This window comes from Malaclemys terrapin, chromosome 1, assembly GCF_027887155.1.
Source record: "Malaclemys terrapin pileata isolate rMalTer1 chromosome 1, rMalTer1.hap1, whole genome shotgun sequence".
Taxonomy (NCBI): domain Eukaryota; kingdom Metazoa; phylum Chordata; order Testudines; family Emydidae; genus Malaclemys; species Malaclemys terrapin.
Window position 1 is genome coordinate 289,934,911 of NC_071505.1, and position 25,113 is coordinate 289,960,023.

Here is a 25,113-nt window from a genome sequence, read left to right on the forward strand (position 1 = left end):
GTACCTATGTGCATATCTCCCATTGAAACGAAAGGAAATTAGGAGCCTAAATACCTTTGAGAATCTGGACCTTTAAAACTCCAGGACAGAACGGTCCTTTTTCACAATGGAGCGAGGTAAATAGCAGGGTCCCCCACAGATCTGTCCTGGGACCTGTGCTTGTCAACATATTCTTAAATGATCTGGAAAAGCGGGTGAACAGTGAGATGGCAAAATTTGCTGACTATACAAAATTACTCAAGATAGTTAAGTTCTAGGCAGACTGTAAAGAGTTACAAACGGATCTCACAAAACTGGGTGGCTGGGCAACAAAATGGCAGATAAATTCAATGTTGGTAAGTGCAAAGTAATGCACATTGGAAAACATAATCCCAATGATATATACAAAATTATGGGGTCTAATTTAGCTATTACCACTCAAGAAAGAGTCATTGTGGGTAGTTCTCTGAAAATATCTCGTCAATGTACAGTGACAGTCAAAAAAGCTAATAGAATGTTAGGAAACAATAGGAAAGGGACAGATAATAAGACATAAAATATCATAATGTCACTATATAAATCCATGGTACACCCACATTTTGAATACTGCATGCAGTTTTGATTGTCTCATCTCAAGCAACATATATTAGAATTGGGAAAGGTACAGAGAAGGGCAGCAAAAATTATTAGGGGGGTGAAACAGCTTCTATATGAGGAGAGATTAAGAAGACTGATTGTTCATCTTAGAAAAGAGACAACTAGGAGGATATGATAGAGGTCTATAAAATCATGAATAGTGTGGAAAAAGTGAATAAGGAAGTGTTATTTACTCCCTCACATAACACAAGAATCAGGGATCACCCAATGAAATTAATATGCCACAGGTTTAAAATAAGCATAAGGAAGTATTTCTTCACACAACACACCATCACCCTGTGGAACTCATTGCCAGGAGATATTGTGAAGTTGTCAAAGTATAACAAGGTTCACAAAAGATTTAGGTAAGTTCATGGAGGATAGGCCCCTCAGGAGCATTGCCCAAGATAGTCAGGGATGCAACCCCATGATCTGGGTGTCCCTAAACCTCTGACTGCCAGAAGCTGGGACTGCATAACAGGGAATGGATCACTTGATAATTGCCCTGTTCTGTTAATTACCTCTGAAACATCTGGCACTAGATGCTGTCTGACCCAGTATGGTCATTCTTATGTTCCTAATGGCCTCAGACCAGCTGTTCCTCTTTTGCTATTTTTTTGTGGGAGATTGCGGTGTATGTGGAACATAACTTGTGGAAATGAGGAAGAGCTGATTGAGTCATTTGGAGCTAGTGAAAGTTGTTATCCCTCTGGGGGAGCACAAAAAGGTTGAGCTCACCTCCTATAGGGAATTTCTACATGCTAAATAACTGTAGGAGGAAAGTATAGCCATATGGCTTGGGCTGTGGTAGTTTCAGAGCAGTCTCTAAAAAGTATAATAAATAAAAATCTTGCAGGAAAGGCAATATTTTATTATTCATGTATGACTAGTTCATGGTGTGTATCTTAATTCTCTTCTAGTTTCATACAAAATATACCCCATATTTTCTTCAATCCCTAGAAATGAGAATGTAATGCACTCACCCTAAAATTCCCTTTTCTTCTCTCCAGAGACAGAAATATACATAGAACAATCCTCCCCAGTCTTCAGATCCAGTGCCTGTAATACCCCATTAGGGCATTAACAACCTAATGATGCTCCCATCTTAGGTGCAACCCCTCTATGTTGACAGCCATATGTCAGAATGGACAGGTTGGCTATTATGTCAGGATGCCAGGCTACTAATATGGTCTTTATCCACCGTAGGCAAACATCAGCTCTAACTCCTAGTTTGGAATGGGGGTTGCATGTGAGTAGGATATTGTACTAGGGCAGGAATCGGCAACATTCGGCTGATCGCGGTTCCCACTGGCCACGGTTCGCCATTCCAGGCCAATAGGGGCTGCAAGAAGCCTGCAAGGTTTGGCCTGGAACGTGGGAGCTGCAATTGGCCAAACCTGCGGACATGGCAGGTAAACAAACCGGCCCGGCCCGCCAGGGGGCTTACCCTGACGGGCCGCGGGCCAAAGGTTGCCGACCCTGTACTAGGGTATGGAAAATGAAATTTTTTTAGTCTGTGGCCTAGTTCTTTGGAAAACTACTGATTATGACAGTGTTTGAAGTGTATGTTGAAGTATTCATCTTCTTTGACAAGTTAGAAAAAAATCATCTTTATATAAGGGATGCCAGCCAATGTAGTGAATTGTGGGTTTTATAATTCTATTTTTGAATGTTAATTTATGTAAAATGAAGAAGAGCTCTATGTAAGCTTGTCTTTCACCAACAGAAGTTGGTCCAATAAAAGATATTACCTCACCCACCCTGTCTCTCACAAAACATAGGAAAAGTCACTTTGTCCTTCAGATGGTTCCCTTTCCCAGGAAAGTCTGAGAGACAACTTACATCTGTGAAGCCACTAAAGTTACAAGCAGTTCCCCAGTCTACACCTTCAAGAGAAGCTACAGCCTTCAAAAAGCAAAGGTCTCAATGTGGAAACAGGTAATTCTTATTATGTCAACAGCAGCAAGCCACTTGAGCCTCAAACTTCACTTGGTAAAGGAACCACTGCCAGTCCAGGAACAAATATTAACTCTTACAAATATTTATGAGATGGCTGGGAAGCTTTACATAGCTAACATTAGATGTCAAACATTGAAAAATGAATAAATACATTAGATGACATCCCTAGGTTCTAATCATAATTGTCTGATTACTAGCCTGCCATCCTCTCCTTAAATTCCAGCCAGATCTTAGCAGCAACTAGTCACACAAACTCTGTGTAGAGAGGAATGCATTGTACTCTTTGAAAGTAGGGATTCCTGGCTCTCAGATGATGTGGGTCTAGCACAAACAGTTCTTCATACAGTGGACACTAAGGCGGAGAGGAAGGACAGTGGCAAGAGCGTAATCAGAATAATGGGATTTTTCCATCCTGTCTCATGTAGGATTACCAGACACAGGGGCGGCTCCAGGCACCAGCGCAGCACGCTGTGAGGGGCGGCCTGCCAGTCGCTGTGAGGGCAGCAGGCAGGCGGCTTTTGGCGGCGCGAATACGGGAGGTCTGCCAATCCCGCGGCTTCGGCAGCAATTTGGCGGCGGGGATCCCAATGTTGCGGCACCGGCGGACCTGCCGCAGGCATGTCACTGAATCTGCGTTACCAGTGGACTGCCTGCAGGCGCGCCGCTGAAAGCCGCTTGCCTGCCGTGCTTGGCGCGGCAAAAAACATAGAGCCGCCTCTGACCAGACAGCAAGTGTGAAAAATCAGGACGGGGGTGGGGGGGGGGGGGAGTAATAGGATCCTATATAAGAAAAAGACCCCAAAAATCAGGACTGTCTCTATAAAATCAGGACATCTGGTCACGCTACAGGTACAGGTCACACACTGCCAGTGCCCCCCACTGCCAAACACCACGCTACACTGCCAGCCCCAGGCCTCCACAGAGCCCACCAACCAGGCCTTGCCCTGGGATGTTGCCTTGTTGGGGGAGGGAGGGTCGCGTTCCTCTCTAACCACAAGCGCTACAAACGGTGTAAAACTGACCTGCTTTGGCACCAAATCCCGAGGTTTATTATAATAACATCGCGAGAGTTGGTGGCAAATCTGGGCGAGGCCAAACTCAGCCCTCTACCTCCTGAGAGGCCTCCCCCACCCCGGGGGCCAGCGGGACGCTGCTGGATATAGAGCGCGATCTGCGCCTGCGCCAAGGGGGATCCCAGCGGCCATTTTGCAGCGTCAGTTGGGAAGCGAGGCCTCCCCGGCAGCTGCGCACAAGGGCCGCGCTCGCTCGCGGTGATTGAGGGGAGCCGGCCGGGCGGCGCAGGCCAATGAGTTAAAGAGCCGCCGCAGCCGACTGGCAGGAGCCGCGTCTTCGCCCCACCGCCCGGGCTGCCCTAGCGCACCATGCCGTCCGTGCTGCTGCCGCCCAAGGAGAGCAACCTCTTCAAGCGGATCCTGGTCAGTGACCGCCCCGCTCGGCCAGGCCGCCCCGGCTCGGGACACCCGCCCTCTCCCAGCCCGTCAAGTCCGCTCCCCCTGCGGCCCGGGAGCAGGTGCGAGGCCCCGGCGGCGCTGGCTAGGCTGGCGCTCTCGCCCGCTTCCTTCCTTTGTGTAGCGGGAGCCCAGGGCAGAGCAGGCCCGGCACCGCTTCTAATGAGGGGCCCGCCTGCGCCCGGCTGGGGGATGTAGCGGGGCTGCAGCAAACGGGCTGACGCGCGGCTTTGTGCCCAGCCGCCTCCGCTCCCCATGGCCGCAGCGCGGGGCGCTCCTAACTGGGGCGCGGGGTCTCCGGGGAACACTGGTAACGACAGAGGGCTACAAAGTCTGAAACCAAATTTGAGACACTTTCCCCTTGCGTGCGTCCCCCCCCCCCCTTCTCTGTCTCCACGAAAAAAAAGTTTCGGTTGCGTGGATCTAGGGTTTTGGCTTGGCCCATGTTAAACATACCGCTGAATTGTCAAAGCCTGATCTGGGTTCAGATTTCAGACCTCTCTAGAATTCGGGGTGTCTGTTCAGGTGTGTTGCTAATAATAATATCTTACACTTATACAGCACGCTCAGCTCCAAGGAGGATTCTAAAGCACTTTACAAATGTAACTGATGTATAGGGGTTCACCTCATCCCTGAAATGCAGCCATCTCTTGGATAGCAACTGACCAAGAACACATGGTATATAGGGACTAGATTTAAGGCATTAAAATGCAGGAACATTTTTTTCATTGAGCCACATGGTTGAGCATGGCTGTCAGCCTAGTAAAGCAGAATTGGGTTCTCTGCAACATCATTAAAGGGTTTTTTTTAACGTGTAAGTGGTCAGCCCAGGGACTCTAGGTTTAATTTGTGTTATAAATGAACCATCTCTTGGGTCATCCATTGTAGTTTGTCTGAAATATTTTCTTGGTCTAGGTTACTTAAAAAATATTTTAAAAAATCCTTTAGGCTGTTCTGTGTATTAATTATTATATTAAAAAAAATCCCACTTGGTGTAGCCCCATGGGTGATATAATAGAGTTGTAGAGTGTGTCTACACAGCTGCTGGGTGATGTGATTCCCAGTTTGCGTAGACATTAGGGTTGCTAACTGTCTAATCACACAAATCCAAACACCCTTACCCTGCCCCCTTCTCTGAGGCTATGCCCCACTCACACCATCCTTCTCCTCCCTTCCTCCCTCTCTCCATCACTTGCTCTCCCCTACCCTCATTCACTTTCACTGGGCTGGAGCAGGAGGTTGGGCTGTGGGCTCAGGGCTGGGGCAGGGGATTGGGCTCTGGGAGGGGGTGTGGGGTCTGGGATGGGGTGTGGGGTGCGGGGTCTGGGAGGGGTCTGGGGTAGGGGGTATGAGGTGCAGGAAGTGGCTCAGGGTGGGGGCAGGGGGTTGGGGTGTGGGAGGGGCTTTTGGGTGCTGGCTCCAGGAGGGGGCTCAGGGCTGGGGAAGGGGGTTGGAGTGCAGGAGGGGGTGAGGGGTGTGGGCTCTGGCCGAGAGGCTCTTACCTCAGGCGGCTCCCAGGCGGCAGTGCAGTGAGGCTAAGGCAGGCTCCCTACCTGCCCTTGCACCACTCCCAGAAGCGGATGGCACATCCCTGTGGCCTGGGGGGAGGGGAGACCAGGGGGCTCTGTGCACTGCCTGTGCCTGCAGGCACCACCCTTGCAGCTCCCATTGGCTGTAGTTCCCAGCCAATGGGAGCTGTGGAGTTCCCACTTGGGTGGGGGGGGGCAGCACGTGCAGACCCCCTGTCTCCCCTGCCCCCTCCCCCAGGGGCCGCACGAATGTGCCGGGCACTTCGGGAGTGGTGCGGGGCCAGCACAGGGAGTTAGCCTGCCTTAGCCCTGCTGCATCGCTCGACTTTTAGTGGTCTAAAATCTCCATTTGGCTTCACTAGCCTCAGGGAGATAGAGCCCAATTCTGGGAGACTCCCAGTGAAACCAAGAGGATTGGCAACTCTAGTAGACATACATGTGCAAACTCTGTTTGAGCTGGCTCCTAAAAATTGCTGCGTGTCTGTGGTGACACAACCTGAGCTGCAGCCTATGCATACCAGAGTGCATATCTGCAGGGTTCTACTTGGGCAGCTAGCTGGAGCCTCATACTGCTGTATCCAGACTTTTAGGCACTAACACTAGCTCTGCTCAAGCATGTATGTCTCCATGAGCTGGGATCATACCTCCCAGCTGCTGTATAGACTTACCCCTAGTGTGAACAAAGCTCCAGGAGTTTTAAATTACCCTGTCATCTATACCTGCTCAGAGGAGGTCCACACGTCATGGTGGTAAAACTACTGGCAACCACTGGTTCATTATTTGCTCCTAGAGCGTCTGTCTTGCTACTACTGGTGTTAACAATAGTGAAGATTTTTTTTAAAGGAATAAGTTGAATTTATCCAAGGTCAGAGTGCTTAACAAGAAAAAAAATCTAAGTGTCTAAGATCAGATGTGTGCTGTTGATGTGTACTGGCAGGTGTTTCTTGATTGGTTTCTCTTGTTGGCTTTGGGCAGCATTTAGATTTGAAGTTTTAATAGTTCTTAATAGCAATTTGCTGCTTACTGTATAGTTATGGTATGCATCTTACTAAGTAATCTAGTACTCCTCTTGCTCTCTTTGCTATAAATAAATTACTAATTTTAGAACAGTTAGGTGATTATTCTTACTAGGAGCAAACAAGTTCATAGTAGCAGTCACTTCCCAATATATCTTGTATAATTAACATTTTAAATTTATAGAATTTTTAGGCAAGTGCATTTTAGGCAAATTACCACCATTTTATCTTCAAATGTCTAATTATAGATAATCAGATAAAAATAACATGGCAGTGGAGTGAGAATGAATGTTTGCCTTTTGTGAAAGGTGAATTGATAATCTACACAGTGATTAATAAGTGATTATTTCCTGAATGCTTATCCACATGCTGCCATTCACTTGTCCAATGGATCTTAATGTACTGATATTTTAAAACTTGATTTTTTTCTTACCCAGTGTTTATTTTTCTATTTTATCCTTGCAGTTGTTTCCAACTAATTCCTTGAAGTATTAATTGTCTGCAGAGCTTGTATTTTGTTAATTGGCTTTATTTTAATATATGCCTAGAAACAATATGTGTATGTTGTGTTAAAAAATGTTCTTACAGGGTATCTTGGTCATTGTTGTTAATTGCTCTGTTTGTTCTAGTATTATGTGTGGATTGTATCCTAGGCTGCTGCTTTTGGTATATGGGCTTTTTGGTCTAGTACTACTCATTTCTTCTCAAATTCCCTCCTAACATCTATCTTATGTTACCTGCAATAGCTTGCTACTTTATATAGCAGGGGTAGGCAACCTATGGTATGCGTGCTGATTTTCAGTGGCACTCACACTGCCCGGGTCCTGGCCACCGGTCCGGGGTGCTCTGCATTTTAATTTAATTTTAAGTGAAGCTTCTTAAACATTTTTAAAATGTTTATTTACTTTACATACAACAGGAGCTTAGTTATATATTATAGACTTATAGAAAGAGACCTTCTAAAAACGTTAAAATGTATTACTGGCACGCGAAACCTTAAATTAGAGTCAATAAATGAAGACTCGGCACACCAGTTCTGAAAGGTTGGTGATCCCTGTTATGTAGGATTCACTTGAGTTGGAGAGAACAGGGGGAGCAGGGGTGGAGGGGAAGGCGCCACCGACTGCAGCACTTTTACCGACTGGGTGGCGCTCTGGGTCTTCGGTACTTCGGTGGTGGGACCTTCATTCGCTCCACAGGTCTTCGGCGGAATTTCAGCGATGAAACTTCAGTGCCGCTGAAGACACCCGGGGCTAGTGAAGGGCCCGCTGCCAAAGACCCAGAGCGCCCCCTGTCAGTAAAAGCGCCGCAGTGGGTGGCGCCTTTTTTTTTTTTTTTCTGCTCCCAAGTGAGTAAAATTAAAAAGACGCCACTTGTGCTCGGTGGGGGAGTGGCCGTTGCCCTGCTTCCCCCCCCCCCCCCCCCAGCTACGCTACTGAGTTGGAGTTCCATATTCTGGAGGATATATCTTTGGCTCAGATAACATCCTTGAACCTTGTCATTTAACCATACTGCGTCGTGTCCTTGTCTTCCATACTTCCTCTGTTTCTGCATATGTATTTCTTCTGCAACTCTGGTATTCAAGTACCCTCTTTGCAGAGTCTAGGGTTGCACATGTGACCTATCCAAAAACATTTGGTCAGTTGATGGATCAAATAGTGTCAATGGTCAGGTTATTTTAAAGCACTAATTTATTAGTACAGTAACGACAACAAAAAAAGAGTAAGACTTTATGGTCTCCAGTAAGCACAACCTGAGATCTTACTTATGCCTAATTACAGAAAAGTTACTTAACTGCATTATTTTAACAGAGAAAAATGTGAAACACAATTAAATGAAGTGCTGAAAAAATGGCACCACAATACCTACATCAGGGCATTCTTGATAGAGTATTTGATGGAGCTCAAATAAGAGCTGGTCAGTTGACATTTAACCGGTCAGAATTTTGGGTTCTTCACTTGACCTGTGATTTTTATTTATTCATTTTTTGCTGTTTTGTTACTGCTTCCTCTTTTCTCTTTCTTTTTTAATTCCCTAAAGTTTCATTTCACAGTACTAGGTTTTGGTAGAATTTCTCTGCACATACTGAATCAGTCATAGTTATGTAATGGTTCAACTATGGTTACTACTTGAACCAATTCCTATGTTACCTAGATAGGCACAAGAGCTTGTCTACTTTGGGAAATTTTACCAGCATTGCTATACCAGTATAGTTATCAGTGTAACTTACCATGTGGATGCTATAATTTGCAATAACAGTGGCCTTTTTTCAGTTTAGCTTAATTTGCCTCAACAGGGAATTAAGCTAAATCTAAAAAGGCCACTGTTGTAAATAATAGAATCCACTTGGAGTTATACTAGTATAATTATATAAGTTAATTTTTCTATGTAGACAAGCCCTAAGGGGGAGAAACTATTCATTTGTATGCTGTAGAATTGTATGAAGAAGCAGTTGTTTAAATGGTTGAGAAATTGCTGAAACTTGTCAGGTGGTGACTTTGTCCAGTTTAGATGCAAGTAGTCAAAGTCCACTATTAGTTTTATTAGCTACTCCTGAGGGCATTCTGTGCCAAAAAAATTAAAATTCTGCACAAATATTTTAAAATTCTGCAAATGTTATTTGACAAACAAATGTGGAGGTTCCAGCATGGCACTGAGGAGCCTACACCACTGGCTGCACAGAGGTGGGAGATCACTGTGCAGTCTCCTAAAGTCTAAGACAACTTTTATATACTTTTTGTTAGTCACACATCTAAAACAGACACTACCAAACAAGTGCTCCATGAAGCAAGCTCTACTTGTAAATTGTCATTTCATGTTGGAACTCTTAAAAATTTGTCATGTCAGTACACTAATGTTTCTCCATTGTCTGTGAACAGTATGTATTTGTGACTAGAATATCTGCATTCAGCACAGTCTCTAAGCCAGGGGTAGGCAACCTTTCAGAAGTGGTGTGCCGAGTCTTCATTTATTCTCTTTAATTTAAAATTTCGCGTGCCGGTAAAACATGTTAACGTTTTTTAAAAGGTCTCTCTCTAGGAGTCTATATTATATAACTAAACTATTGTATGTAAAGTAAACAAGGTTTTCAAAATGTTTAAGAAGCTTCATTTAAAATTAAATTAAAATGCTGATCTTACGCCGCCAGCCTGCTCAGCCCGCTTCCAGCCTGGGGTTCTGTTCACCTAGGCCTGCAGTGGGCTGAGCGGGGCGACTCGAGGTCAGGGCAGCGGGCTGGGGTGTGGGTGGAGGTGCAGGGCAGAAGGCTGGGTGTTGGGGGCGGGGGGGTGCAGGGCAGAGGGATGGGCTGTGGGGGGGGGGGGGTCAGGGCAGAGGGCTGCTGTGCTCGGCTCGTGGGGGTGCTCCCAGCCCCCTGCCCTGAGCGGCTCATGGCAGGGGGCTGGGAGGGATATGCTCTGTTCCATCCCCTTCCCCCAGGCCCGTCCCTACCACTCTCTGCCTGCTCTACGGAGCTGTGTGCACGCTGCCGCTCTTCCCCCTCCTCCTCGCAAGGGCCATCCTGGGCAGGGAGAGGGAGGAGGAGGAGGAGGGCCTGGAATGCACCAACTTGTGGGAAGAAGCGGGGGAGGAGGGAAGCTTGGCTGCCGCAGGACCAAGCTTCTGCCTCCTGCCCCCACAGGGGAGAGCGGTGGGCGGGGGGCTGAGTGGGCTGCTCTTCCCCCAGCATGGCGCTTTCCGGCCCCTCCTCCTCCTCCTCCTCTCACTGGGCAGGCAGCGTGCCACTCAAAATCGGTTTGCGTGCCGTAGGTTGCCGACCCCTGCTCTAAGCACATACCACCAGGTGAAGCCCCCAGAAAAAAGATATGGTGGTTAAAAAGTGGTTTGGAAGTTTTTGGCAGAACTGTTTCCAACAGTCTCTGCAGGTTTCCTCTTTCACTGCAATTTCATTAACCCTCATTTAGTTTCTAGTTATTTCCTACCACTTCCATATACTTGTATTGACTTTGGCTTTTTTCTATTTCTGGATAATAATCTCTGCTTTCTGGTTTTAGACTCTCCACTTCTAGCCTTACTGTGCATATTATTCTTTGTTTCAAATTGTCAGTATTATGCAACAGCATATGAGGCCTATGAGAATTATAGATAAGCAGTAGAGACACCAGCTTGGAATTTAGTCAGTTTAAGAAGTGGACTAAAGTGTAACGTGCCCCTCTACTGGCTTTTGTGACTTTAGTCTCATTTTCCTTTTCAAAATTTTTGTATACTCTGTTGCTGTTTGAAAGACCCACTCATTCCGAGAAACTGTGACTATACACAAAGTGCTCCTCCATAAGTAATTCAGGATTCTCAAAGGAAACTGAAAAATAGATTACCATGTTATCTTTCACATGTCCTGTCAATATGAAGTTAAAAATACTACTGGTTAATATTTTTATTGGTGGTGTCCCTTTAACTCAAGAGTACAGTATATAAACTTATTTGTCCAACAACTTAAAGGTAGCTGAACTTGTCTGGGTGCCTCTCTTCCCACCCCCCCCCCCCCTCCGGTCAGTCATCTGGCATGTCACTATTTACACAGGATGTCAGTGCTCAGACAGAAGGGCTCACTAATTAAGTGCAGGCTGGTCAATGCAGCTATCAGGTTAGCCTCTTGAATAGCTTCAGGGTTAGAATTGAGCTGAATGTCCAGTTGATTGGGTTCAGTGGTCTGTCGATCTTTCAAAACGATGTAGGAAAACTACTTATTTTTCATCATTTCACTTTATTTCCATTAATTGGCATCTAAGCATATTGAAAGTTTCATCCGGTCACATCATATTGAGCCAGATGTGTGTAATTTCATATATGCTATGTAGCTTGTTCACAGGAGACGACTATTTGAAATGTTTGACTGACTTCTGGCAAACTCAATTGTCCAAGGAAGGTGGTTCTTACATTGCATCTTTGATGCAGAATGCAAGATGCAATATAGAAACTGTAAATAAAGATACTAGGCTTGATCCTTTAAATATTTTTATCTATTTAATTGGCCTGTTTCAGTTCTTGGCTCATAAAACAGGAATTACTTATGAAGTTAGCAACGACTTTAACACCTTCAGAAATTCTTTGAGGGAGGGAAACCACAATTATCAATGGTTTTAAAAAAAAATTTTTTTTTCAGGTATAATTACTTTCTTTACTGCCACCACTTCCATTTTGGCCCTGTTAGCATATGTATTAATCTTCAGATATTAGCTGCTATTTGGAAGATCAGATTACAAACTTTCAGTGGTGCATGAAGTGTGAGCTCTAACAGTTCTCAAGATCCTGGCTGTTAAATCAGGTTAGAGTTCAAGTGTATGAACATAGGCGCCGACTCGTGGGTGCTCCGGGGGTGGAAAACCCACGGGGAAAAATTAATGGGTGCTCCGCACCCACCGGCAGCCAAGCTCCCCCCTCCTCGCCTTCTCGCTCTCTCTCTCTCACACACACACCCCACAGCGCGCCACATCACAGCTCCTCATCCTCCCTCCCAGTGCTTCCCACTGCCCCGCCGCCTAACCGTTTGGTGCTTAGGACTTCCGGTGAGGGAAGGGGAGGAGTGGGGATGCGGTGCGTTCAGGGGAGGAGGCGGAGAAGAGGTGGGGCGGGAACTTGGGGGAAGAGGGTGGAATGGGGGTGGGGTGGTGCAGGGGCGGGGCCAGGGACTGTGGGGGTCGAGCACCCACTAGGAACAAGGGAAGTTTGCGCACGTGTGTGTGTACAGGGGATGAAATGACACACGGATGTCGACATGATGTGAATTTTCATGCACTGTGAACTGTTATGGCTAGAAACGGATGCTAGTTATCCTTAGAAACCTGGAATTCTTAGTCCTTCTAGTTCACAATATATCTAACAGTAACAGTAAAAGTAGACACTGTTTTTTCAGATCAAAAGTGCCATTTTGACAGTGGTCCAGGCCTTGAAGTCCTATACCTCAGGCTGGTATAACTCACATCTTGCAGTATCCAATAGGAGTCTGAGGATATATGTACATTTCTAACCGTGAGACTTTTCCACTAGTAGTGACCATGTGGAAACCTCTTTCAGAGTGTCATGGGGAATGCAAGCACCCTCATGTGACACTCAGTGCATTCTCCAGTCACCTTAGTTCCCTTGCTCCCTCTTTAGCAAACACAAAGGGCCCTCTCTCGTAGCTGTCAGACTTCTAAACTTTAATACAGAAATATTTTCTCAAATAAATAGTCCTTAGATTAGTAGTATAGTTTAGGTATAGAGAGAACTTAAATTCCCTTTTTCCCATCTGCCTCAGGATCTTTGGGAACAATACCTGGCCCTGATCCTCAAACTGGGTTTAAGAAACATGCTGTGTCTATTCCTGAATTTGATGTCCAGGACAGAAGTTTAATCTGCCTGTGGAGAGCACACCCAATACTAGTGCACTGTGTGACAAGTACTTGTCCCTTGAAGTTCATGGGAATGTCGCATACAATTTCAAGTGCATTTCAGAGCCTATGGGTAGATGGTAATGCCCCAAGTCTGAATTCAGGCTAGAACAGGGGTAGCCAATTTGAGCCTGAGAAGGAGCCAGAATTTACCAATGTACATTGCCAAAGAGCCACAGTAATATGTAGTGTGTGTGTGTGTACGTACACACATCATCATATAATTTGATAGTGTGTATTTTATACATAGTCAACAATAATAATAAAAACTTATCCTTTTATTGAGTGGGACTTCTGGCAATCCTTGCTTTCAACAATTCCCTTAAAGTTTGGTTTGTGTTTACTTGTGCTCACACGCAGCAGTTCTCTTAAGTGGCTGTCTGTCAAAATGGTTTGGTGCTTGGACATGTTTGAGTGTTGAGAAAACAGACTCACAAAGATAGGTCGAGGCAAACATCGAGATTAATTTTAGGGCTGCACCTCTGATGTTGGGGTATTTGTCCTTTGGTACAGATTTCCAGAAAGTAAGGATGCCCCTGTATCTTCTGAACAGATTTCAATCTGTCATTTTCCAAAAGTTCTGTTGTTTCCATCTGGGAAGTTGCTTCATCAGTGACTGAAGGGAGTTCAGACAGTCGGCTTCAGTACTAAAAGGGTCAATCAGAAATGTGAATTGAGGTCTTTTCCGCTGCAAATCTTGGAATCTTTCCTAAAAACTATTCTTAAGATCTTTAATCACGCTCACATATCTAGTTGTGCTCCATTTTAGGGGTTCTGCTGCATCTTCTTTTGATCTGGCTTGAAGTTGTGACATTGAGGGAAAGCGTAAGCTCTCCCTCAAGCATTTGTCTGTGAAACAACTGCAGTTAGTTCATGAACGCAAATTCACTTTGCACTGGATCAGACAGCAACTGGAATTTTCCTTGTAAGTCCACTCTTAGTTTATCCAAATGCAGCAGCGTGTCTGCAAGAAATGCCAAATCTAGAACCCACCCAGGATCTGTAAGCTCGGAGTGTATTCTGTGCTTCTCCTCCATAAATAATTTTACTGGTTCCAGGAGCTTGAAAAAATGGGAAATAACTTTATCTCTTAAGAGCCATCAAACTGTGCAGTGAAATGGCAAATAAGCGGGGGTGAGTCCTTTTCATTCAGTTCTTCAATTAGATTTTTAAATTGTCTGTGATTGAGTGTGTTTGAATTTCATTCGCTCAATGTGCAAGACAGGTTTCATGACGTGATCAAACTTGAGGTGTGTTTTGTTTTGTTTTTTTTTAAAGATACCAGTTGCTCTCAATGAATAATACAGAATTCCACCAGGAGTAACATTTGCACCAACGTAGGTCTGTGGTGAAAGAAATTGGAAGCATCTAGATATTGAGAATGATCTTAACCATAATTAACCTCTAACTCCACAGGGATATATAGACATGGGATGATAAATTCTTGAGGATACACTGTATCAATGTTTCTTTAATTGAAGCTGGTAGCCTGCCTTCTTTAAGGGAAGCATTGACAATCCCCATTAGCAGTGGGTCCATTACATCTCCACTGACCGTCAGTCATGGCCCAAGTTGCAGCACAAAGTAAAGCATTTGTTTCCTCCTCCTAAGATGTTGCCCTGCCTTTACAAATGGAGACAGTTAGATCCAAATCTGTACATTCTTTATCATTAAATCACAATTTCCTCCAAACAGAAAGTATTCAAATCATTCACCAAGTAGAACTAGCTTTGGCTATCTATGACATGAAACAATTCCGCAGATTAAAATTTGGCAGATGTTACTGTGGAGTAAACAAATCTGTCCTTCCACATACTAAGTCTTGGGTGCATTGGGGTGACTTAAATCAGAACTGGTTTTATTCTTCTGCTGTTCAGAATCTTGTACAAGATGGACATGCTATATTCAATCCAATTTTAAGCGGGGGGGGACTTGTACCTCTGGTGAGACTCGCCCCACCCCCCCGCCCTTGGTTCATGCTCCACTGAATATGGATGTTAACAGCTGGATGCCATACAGTTTTGTCCCACTGGTTTTTGATAGCCCAGTCTTTAATCAAATCCTAAATGTTGGAAACCTTGACTTGGACTTTGTTAATCAATATGAACTGGAGACTGGAATTCTTGTTTTCTGATACTCCAGGCTTTTGCGAGATAATTATTATAGGTAAAATCAGTGGAACTAAAATCAGGAACAGGGTGTTTGTTTAAAATGCCTGAATCTCTTCCTGCTTTGTTTCCCTCCTACGCACTTCCACAGAAACATTCCCAAAATGTAGCAGTATTGGTCTACTATCGTCTTCACCCTGAGGTGACCATTGGGATGCATTTCCAGGATATGCAACAGTGGTAGTTTTCAGGCAGTAACTATCCCACTCAACAGTTGTCCCTGATCCCAACATCCCTGCAAAGAGAACTCCTAACCCGCCCCTCCCCCCCCAGATCCCTGTGCATCTTCCCAGGAAATAAAATGAAGGTACATGCCCACACAATCATGACTCTGCCCGCTCTGTGTTGCTTCAGTACACCCATACTTGCACTCTGCCTCTGCATTGTTCTGAACAGGAGCTACTTACACCAGTCCTACGCTTAAATAATTAGCCTACTCCACAGAATGAATACCATAGCTTCTACTAAATTTTATAGTCTCTTTGCCCTTATGTGCATGATGCCACTTAGCATTATACTTTCACTTGCCCATCGTTAAGCAGACAACACTCATCTCTAACCTATCTGTCTACAGTCCCCATGGCAAGAAGACCCCTGTTGGCCAGCTATTGGCACAACAAACATCATAGCATTGAAATGAGGCATATTGGCTCTCTCAAGGTAATGTGCAGCTTTTTCCTTTGATCTCTCACCTGGGGTTCAGGAGAAAAGCTCAGTGCCCTCCAGAGAGGCATGGTCCCTCCATCACAGTGCTGTTTAGAAGACCTGTGATATTAGCTAATGCCTCTACCATTTGGCATAACTCCACCTAACACACTGGATGCAGTTGCAGTAATTCTTGGTAGTTATTGCCAGCTCTAAGGGGGCAGAGTTAAGGTTGCATCACCATCTATATTTGAACTCTGTTTCTTGGCTTTCAGAAGTTTGTGTTTTGATTAACTAAGTGTTCTAGAAGGGCACAAGATACTCCTAGGTAGCATTAACTCTTTGTTAATGATGTTTTTTGTCAGTGAATAATTGGGAATCTATAAACTCTCTTCCACATCAAAATCCATCCACACTCCTACTTGCCGTTCCTGTACCCATGGGAATACTGTAGCTACACCCGATCATATTACTTTCCAAAAACCTATTTTGTATTCTGGCAGCACCGTTAATGATATGCAATATCCAAACACATGCAGGCACTTCCCTGACTATCTAAGAGAAACAACGTACAAAGTGTCAAAGAAGCAGAATTAAACAGAATTTTAATTAGTCACTGAAGGATCTGATGAATTATTTTGTATTAGTCTATTTTGATGGACTACTGTTTTAAAAGCACTTTCAGTAGTATAATCTGACCCTCTTTTTTTTTTCTAGAAATGTTACGAACAAAAACAATACAAAAATGGGCTCAAGTTTTGCAAGATGATCCTCTCCAACCCGAAGTTTGCTGAACATGGAGGTAATTGCTTGAAAGACTTATTCTCATTCTTATTTTTCCCCTGCTGTAAGTTACAACATCACTGCTTGTATTTAGTTGTATTCCTTAATTAAGCACTGTATTACTGATACCATGAATTATGACATGAAAGGCAGAACCTAAAAGTCCATGTTTTGGCATGCATCGTAGAAACTAGAGGTATAGAAGATATGTTGGCTCATCTGCTCCATGCCTGTCATAGCTCAATAAGTCCACACAGTAGGAAAATTCTGTAATTGTAGGTGTGGTACATGATGGAACTACTCCTGTTTGCCTTGAGAAAGAACACTGTTCTTTTCTCCCTCCTTCTCTCTCCCCCCCCCCCCATGATCCCCTAAAATTCAACGCAACTTTTCCTTTTCTTAATTTTAGGCTATTAGTACCGTTAAACCCACCCAGATAAATACATTTCTTTTAAGTACTTACACCCTTCAATATTTGCAGCCTGCTGTTATATCTGTGTCCCAGTTGTCTTTGTGTGTGTGTGTATATATGTATATTTTTTTTCATCATCTCAGCTCCTCCTAGTGATAAATTTTGTTCCCTAAACTCCCTCAAATGTGACCGCATCTTCCATGTAACTTGGTGTGCAGTCCTAAATGCATTATTCCTGTCTCAGTCACAGCAAAGCTTTACAGAGAGATGTGTTGTCTTCCCAGCTCCATGGCATGATGCATTTGTATTTGAATAACAAAATCACACCTGTCTTTTATAGTAATCTCTCATTATAAGTTTTTCTTTATTTCTTGTCCATGGTTGCCACTCTTGGTCTCTCTTCTTACTGGTTCTCAGGTTTCTTCTTTTCACTGATTGTGATTTTCATTGTCCTAGAACAGTGGTCTTCAACCTGTGGTCCATGGACCCCTGGAAGTTGCAGACTATGTTGAGCAAAAAGTTATCGTTACCACAGAATGGTGGTGGTTCTTTGAGTACTTGCACGTGTCCATTCCAATGTAGAGGGGGGTGTGTGTGTGTGTGTGTGTGTGTGTGCGCGCTCTGAGCACAGTTACTGGAAAATTTTCCCTTGGTGAGATCTGATGGGTTGGCTCTGGCACCCTCTGGGGCTGCACATCCATAGCGCCAGTATAAAGGGCACTGCTGACCCCATGCCCCCTCAGTTCCTTCTTACCGCCCATAATGGTAGCTGGAAATAGTCTATGCTGGCTCTTGCATGTCTTCCTCTGCGGACTTTTTCTCTGTATTTCTGTACATAATTCTTGTTCATAGTTGGTTGTTTCTTTTAGAGTTAGTTTTCCTCCATTATCAGCAGCGTTTTCTCCATTCTGGTACCAAGGCCTGCCTCGGTTACCGGGCTTTAAGCCATATGCCTCCTGCAGAAAGGCTATACCTCTGAATGACCCGCAGTCCGGTTGCCTTAAGTGCTTGGTGAAAACTCACGTTTGGATGCGCTGCAAGATTTGCAGGGACTTCAAACCCCGTACTAAAAAGGATCAGGATGCTAGGCTGAAGTCCATCTTGATGGAAGCAGCACTCAGACACTCCCCCCTCCCTCCCCGACCTGGACCATTCAGACTCCGCACCGAGCACCTCGGTGTCAGTGAGGCGCATGCCTCCCACTGTCTGGGAATCTTGGCACTGTTCACCATCTCCAGTGCCAAGGAAAAAACAAAGACGATGCCTGCCAAGTGACGATGTTCCCCAACCCTGAAGATGGCCAGGCATGGAGACTAGCGCAAAGTGCAACCCACGTCGGGCCACTCCGGGCTCCAGCAGCTCAGCTGGCACAGTTAACTCCATCCCCTTTGCAGGCACTGTTGAGCCCAGCACTGGACGATCCATCTGTACCAGAGGGACAGCATGGTACAGGCACTTTGGCGGTGCCACCCATCCCGGAGGCTTTTGCTGAGGCTAGAGACTTGCTCTCGCTATTGGTGCTGATGTCACTGGTAGTACAACAGTCAGTGGTGTCTGTACCAGGGTGCAGAAGAGACTGTGACTATTGTTTGCAGCTTGATACCGAGGCCCTCGGTACCCTCTAAAGGGAAACTGGCCATGATGGCCCCGTCCTGATCTTCTCCATGCTGGCACTGGTGGGAACCGCTCCTTCATGGTCTCCGCACAGAGACTCCTTCTCCTCCGAGTCAGAGGTGGGGTCAAATGTCTCCTGCTCTATGAGCCAGCCCCGGAATGCAGGTCGTCACTACCTGGAGATTGGCCAGGACATGCTGTCGACTGCTTGGCCTTCTAGCCGGTAGCAGGTGCCTGTGCAGTGGCTCTTCTGGAACACATGGGTATTTTCCCCAATGCAGGGTCCTTGCTCAGGCGCTTCTTTTGTTGGCCTCTGAGGGAAGAGTGCTGCCGCTTGTTTAATCAGAGCCCAATCCAGGGGTTCCTGAGGCTGGTGCTGAGTACCAGGAGCCAACGCCACAGGACCTGGCCTGTGCTGAAGGCTAGGATCAGTGCCTCCTGCTAGTTCAGGCCGCTTCCTCATCTTCTTCCCCTGATGAGGCCGTGGCAGGAGCAGACTTATCGCCCTCCCACGACAACTGAAGCCCATCAGGAGAGTCACAAAAGAGTGGCTCAAAACCTGGGCATTCAGGTGGAGGAGGTTTAAGCAGTCCTCTTACTCTTTGGTGGAGATCTTGACTGCCGTGGGCCTGTCAAGAATGGTCCTTCCTCTCAGCAAGGCCATCATGGACCCAATAAAGGCCCTGTGGCAGACCCAGGCATGCCTACAACCCATGGCCAAGAAGGCCGATAAGTATTTTGTCCCAGCTCAGAGAGATGAATTTTTGTATACCCATTTCCCCCCCTCCCCTCTTCGCTCCCCGGCATGCTTGTTGGTCTCTGTTGCCAGTGAGCAAGAGCAGCAGGGGCTAGAAGGGGGGACCCCCAAAGCAAAGGAGTAGACCTGTTTGGGAGGAGTGTCTACTCGACTAGGGGTTTGCAGCTCAGGATCACTAACCATCAAGAGTTCCTGAGAAGATTTGACTTTAACACATGGGACTCTGTGTTAAAGTTTAAAGATTCATTGCCCAAAGAAGCCAGAAGGGAGTTCTCTTTGGTTGAGGAGGGGAAACTGATAGCAAGGACTTCCCTGCAAACCATCCTGGATGCTGTGGATTTGGCTGCCTGGTCCCTGGCCTATGCAGAGGTCATGCATAGGAGTTCTTGGCTCTGATCCTTGGGCCTCCCACATAAGGTTCAGGAGAGCCTCCAGGACCATCCCTTTGAGGGCACTTAGCTCTTCTCAGAGCAGACAGACTCCAAGCTCCATGGCCTCAAGGATTCCAGGGCTACTCTTAAGTCCCTGGGCTTATACACCTTGGTGACTTCGAGAAAGCATTATAAGCCCCAGCAATCCTCCTGATCCTTCCTTAGTCCTGCCGAGCTGGTGGATCAGAGGAAGAGGAGTAAGGGCTTCAGGTATAGGCCTTCACCCATGCCATCCTCGACATCAATGCCTGTTCCTCCCGCACATTTGGGATACTCTAAGCAGGCATTTTGATGGGGTGCTCAAGGATGCCTTACCCATGTTAGAAATCTTGGATCCAGCTTACCCTTTGTTTTGCAGACCACTTGTCCCACTTCCTCTGGGTATGGTCCCATATTGGACCTTTGGGTTCTGAGCATGATGGAACTGAGAGATACCATCCAGTTCAGTTATCATAGAATCATAGAATCATAGAATATCAGAGTTGGAAGGGACCTCAAGAGGTCATCTAGTCCAACCCCCTGCTCAAAGCAGGACCAATTCCCAGCTAAATCATCCAAGCCAGGGCTTTGTCAAGCCGGGCCTTAAAAACCTCCAAGGAAGGAGACTCCACCACCTCCCTAGGTAACGCATTCCAGTGTTTCACCACCCTCCTAGTGAAATAGTTTTTCCTGATATCCAACCTGGACCTCCCCCACTGCAACTTGAGACCATTGCTCCTTGTTCTGTCATCTGCCACCACTGAGAACAGCTGAGCTCCATCCTCTTTGGAACCCCCCTTCAGGTAGTTGAAGGCTGCTATCAAATCCCCCCTCATTCTTCTCTTCTGGAGACTAAACAATCCCAGTTCTCTCAGCCTCTCCTCATAAGTCATGTGCTCCAGACCCCTAATCACTTTTGTTGCCCTCCGCTGGACTCTTTCCAATTTTTCCACATCCTTCTTGTAGTGTGGGGACCAAAACTGGACACAGTATTCCAGATGAGGCCTCACCAATGTCGAATAAAGGGGAACGATCACGTTCCTCGATCTGCTGGCAATGCCCCTACTTATACAGCCCAAAATGCCGTTAGCCTTCTTGGCAACAAGAGCACACTGTTGACTCATATCCAGCTTCTCGTCCACTGTGACCCCTAGGTCCTTTTCAGCAGAACTGCTACCTAGCCATTCGGTCCCTAGTCTGTAGCAGTGCATGGGAATCTTCCGTCCTAAGTGCAGGACTCTGCACTTGTCCTTGTTGAACCTCATCAGGTTTTTTTCTGCCCAATCCTCTAATTTGTCTAGGTCCCTCTGTATCTGATCCCTACCCTCTAGTGTATCTACCACGCCTCCTAGTTTAGTGTCATCTGCAAACTTGCTGAGAGTGCAGTCCACACCATCCTCCAGATCATTAATAAAGATATTAAACAAAACCGGCCCCAGGACCGACCCTTGGGGCACTCCACTTGAAACCGGCTGCCAACTAGACATGGAGCCATTGATCACTACCCGTTGAGCCCGACGATCTAGCCAGCTTTCTATCCACCTTACAGTCCATTCATCCAGCCCATACTTCTTTAACTTGGTGGCAAGAATACTGTGGGAGACAGTATCAAAAGCTTTGCTAAAGTCAAGAAATAACACATCCACTGCTTTCCCCTCATCCACAGAGCCAGTTATCTCATCATAGAAGGCAATTAGGTTAGTCAGGCACGACTTCCCCTTCGTGAATCCATGCTGACTGTTCCTGATCACTTTCCTCTCCTCTAAATGTTTCATAATTGATTCCTTGAGGACCTGCTCCATGATTTTTCCAGGGACTGAGGTGAGGCTGACTGGCCTGTAGTTCCCCGGATCCTCCTTCTTCCCTTTTTTAAAGATGGGCACTACATTAGCCTTTTTCCAGTCATCTGGGACCTCCCCCGATCGCCATGAGTTTTCAAAAATAATGGCTAATGGCTCTGCAATCTCACCCGCCAACTCCTTTAGCACCCTCGGATGCAGCACATCCGGCCCCATGGACTTGTGCATGTCCAGTTTTTCTAAATAGTCCCGAACCACTTCTTTCTCCACAGAGGGTTGGCCACCTTCTCCCCATGCTGTACTGCCCAGTGCAGCAATCTGGGAGCTGACCTTGTGCGTGAAGACAGAGGCAAAAAAATCATTGAGTACATTAGCTTTTTCCACATCCTCTGTCACTAGGTTGCCTCCCTCATTCAGTAAGGGGCCCACACTTTCCTTGATTTTCTTGTTGCTAACATACCTGAAGAAACCCTTCTTGTTACTCTTAACATCTCTTGCTAACTGTAACTCCAAGTGTGATTTGGCCTTCCTGATTTCACTCCTGCACGCCTGAGCAATATTTTTATACTCCTCCCTGGTCATTTGTCCAATCTTCCACTCCTTATAAGCCTCTTTTTTGCGTTTAAGATCAGCAAGGATTACACTGTTTAGCCAAGCTGGTCGCCTGCCATATTTACTATTCTTTCTACACATCGGGATGGTTTGTTCCTGCAACCTCAATAAGGATTCTTTAAAATACAGCCAGCTCTCCTGGACCCCTTTGCCCTTCATGTTATTCTCCCAGGGGATCCTGCCCATCTGTTCCCTGAGGGAGTCAAAGTCTGCTTTTCTGAAGTCCAGGGTCCGTATTCTGCTGCTCTCCTTTCTTCCTTGTGTCAGGATCCTGAACTTGACCATCTCATGGTCACTGCCTCCCAGGTTCCCATCCACTTTTGCTTCCCCTACTAGTTCTTCCCTGTTTGTGAGCAGCAGGTCAAGAAAAGCTTTGCCCCTAGTTGGTTCCTCCAGCACTTGCACCAGGAAATTGTCCCCTACACTTTCCAAAAATTTCCTGGATTGCCTGTGCACCGCTGTATTGCTCTCCCAGCAGATATCAGGGTGATTAAAGTCTCCCATGAGAACCAGGGCCTGTGATCTGGCAACTTCTGCTAGTTGCCAGAAGAAAGCCTCGTCCACCTCGTCCCCCTGGTCTGGTGGTCTATAGCAGACTCCAACCACGACATCACCCTTGTTGCTCACACTTCTCAACTTTATCCAGAGACTCTCAGGTTTTTCTGCAGTATCATACCGGAGCTCTGAGCAGTCATACTCCTCTCTTACATACAACGCAACTCCCCCACCTTTTCTGCCCTGCCTGTCCTTCCTGAACAGTTTATATCCATCCATGACAGTACTCCAGTCATGTGAGTTATCCCACCAAGTCTCTGTTATTCCAATCACATCATAGTTCCCTGACTGTGCCAGGACTTCCAGTTCTCCCTGCTTGTTTCCCAGGCTTCTTGCATTTGTGTATAGGCACTTAAGATAACTCAACGATCGTCCCTCTTTCTCAGCATGAGACAGGAGTCCTTCCCTGTTGCGCTCTCCTGCTTGTGCTTCCTCCCAGGATCCCATTTCCCCACTTACCTCAGGGCTTTGGTCTCCTTCCCCCGGTGAACCTAGTTTAAAGCCCTCCTCACTAGGTTAGCCAGCCTGCTGGCGAAGATGCTCTTCCCTCTCTTCGTTAGGTGGAGCCCGTCTCTGCCTAGCACTCCTTCTTCTTGGAACACCATCCCATGGTCGAAGAATCCAAAGCCTTCTCTCCGACACCACCTGCGTAGCCATTCGTTGACTTCCACGATTCGACGGTCTCTACCCCGGCCTTTTCCTTGCACAGGGAGGATGGACGAGAACACCACTTGCGCCTCAAACTCCTTTATCCTTCTTCCCAGAGCCACGTAGTCTGCAGTGATCCGCTCAAGGTCATTCTTGGCAGTATCATTGGTGCCCACGTGGAGAAGCAGGAAGGGGTAGCGATCCGAGGGCTTGATGAGTCTTGGCAGTCTCTCCGTCACATCGTGTATCCTAGCTCCTGGCAAGCAGCAGACCTCTCGGTTTTCCCGGTCAGGGCGGCAGATAGATGACTCAGTCCCCCTGAGGAGGGAGTCCCCGACCACCACCACCCTCCTCCTCCTCTTGGGAGTGGTGGTCGTGGAACCCCCATCCCTGGGACAGTGCATCTTTTGCCTTCCAATCGGTGGAGTCTCCTTCTGCTCCCTTCCCTCAGATGGGCCATCTAGTCCACTCTCCGCATTAGCACCTGTAGAGAGAACATGGAAACGATTCCTCACCTGTATCTCCATTGCTGGTGCATGGACGCTCCTCTTTCTTCTTCTGGAGGTCACATGCTGCCAAACCTCCTCACAATCCTTCTGTCCCTGCTGCGCCTGCTCTGAATCTTCAGAACATTGTGGCCGTAGAAGCATCTCCTGACGTCTGTCCAGGAAATCTTCATTTTCCCTTATGCAACGCAGAGTTGATACTTGTTTCTCCAGCCCTCGAACCTTCTCCTCCAATATGGAGACCAGCTTGCACTTTGTGCAGACAAAGTCGCTTCTGTCCTGCGGAAGAAAGACAAACATGGCACAACCTGTGCAGGTTACAACAGCTGATCGCTCACCTTCCATATCACCGTCCTCTTAGGAGCTTCCTCAACTGTTGCAGGAACTACTCGGAGAAACCTGCAGATGAAAGCCTCAGTGCGCTCTCCCCACGCAAACTCCCAGGCAAACTCCCGCTGTTAGCCTCTGCTGTTCGCCGCTCCGTTCTTACACCCCCATCCTCCCTGGTCCCTCTTCATGGACCCCTCTGATGAGAAACTTCTGGCCCAGGAGGTACAGTCACTCCTATGGGTGTGAGCCATGGAATAGGATCCATGGAATCTAAGGGGTTGGGGTTCTGTTCCCATTATTTCCTAATCCCAAAAGCCAAGGGAGGTCTCAGACCTATCTTCAAGCTGTGCCAACTTAAGTTACCTCAAGAAGCTGAAGTTCTGCATGGTCTCCTGGGCTTCCATCATCCCCTCCCTGGGTCCAGGGGACAGGTATGCCCCCCTCGATTTGAGAGACGCCTATTTTCACATCTTGATTTTTCAGGGACACAGAAGGTTCCTCAGATTTGTCATGGATCACATGCAATACCAATTCGCCGTTCTCCCCTTCGGCCTGTCGGCTGCCCCATGAGTATTTACAAAGTGCACGGCAGTTGTAGTGGCCTTCTTGAGGAGGCAAGGGGCTGGTCAGAGAACAGACCAGGGCTCAAGTGGAGTCCAGCATACAACTCATCCAGTCGACCTTCCAGGACATGGGTTTACTTATAAATATGCAGAAATCTACCCCTACTCTAGTACCGAGGATAGAATTTATCGGGGCAGTGCTCGACTCTGTCCAAGCCAGAGCCTTTCTCCCAGAAGGGCGCTCTCAAGTAATTATGGTGCTCATAATCTACTTCAAGGATCACCTGATGATGACGGCTTGGAGTTGCCTGAGACTTTTGAGTCATACGGCTGC

The 25,113-nt window shown here is 46.6% G+C and overlaps 1 protein-coding gene across 2 annotated transcripts in view; it reads left to right on the forward strand.

The window, feature by feature from the left end:
- The first annotated feature begins 3,781 nt into the window (after window positions 1-3,781).
- The window catches only part of NAA16 (N-alpha-acetyltransferase 16, NatA auxiliary subunit), a 100,861-nt gene continuing 79,529 nt past the window's right edge, over window positions 3,782-25,113 (forward strand). The window contains exons 1-2 of one of the 2 annotated variants that reach the window (XM_054013926.1): window positions 3,782-4,010; window positions 16,508-16,592. In XM_054013926.1, coding sequence (XP_053869901.1) covers window positions 3,957-4,010; window positions 16,508-16,592 — 139 coding nt within the window. In that variant the 5' untranslated portion in view covers window positions 3,782-3,956. The remainder of the gene's footprint in view (window positions 4,011-16,507; window positions 16,593-25,113) is intronic. The other variant, XM_054013908.1, reaches the window with a different exon arrangement.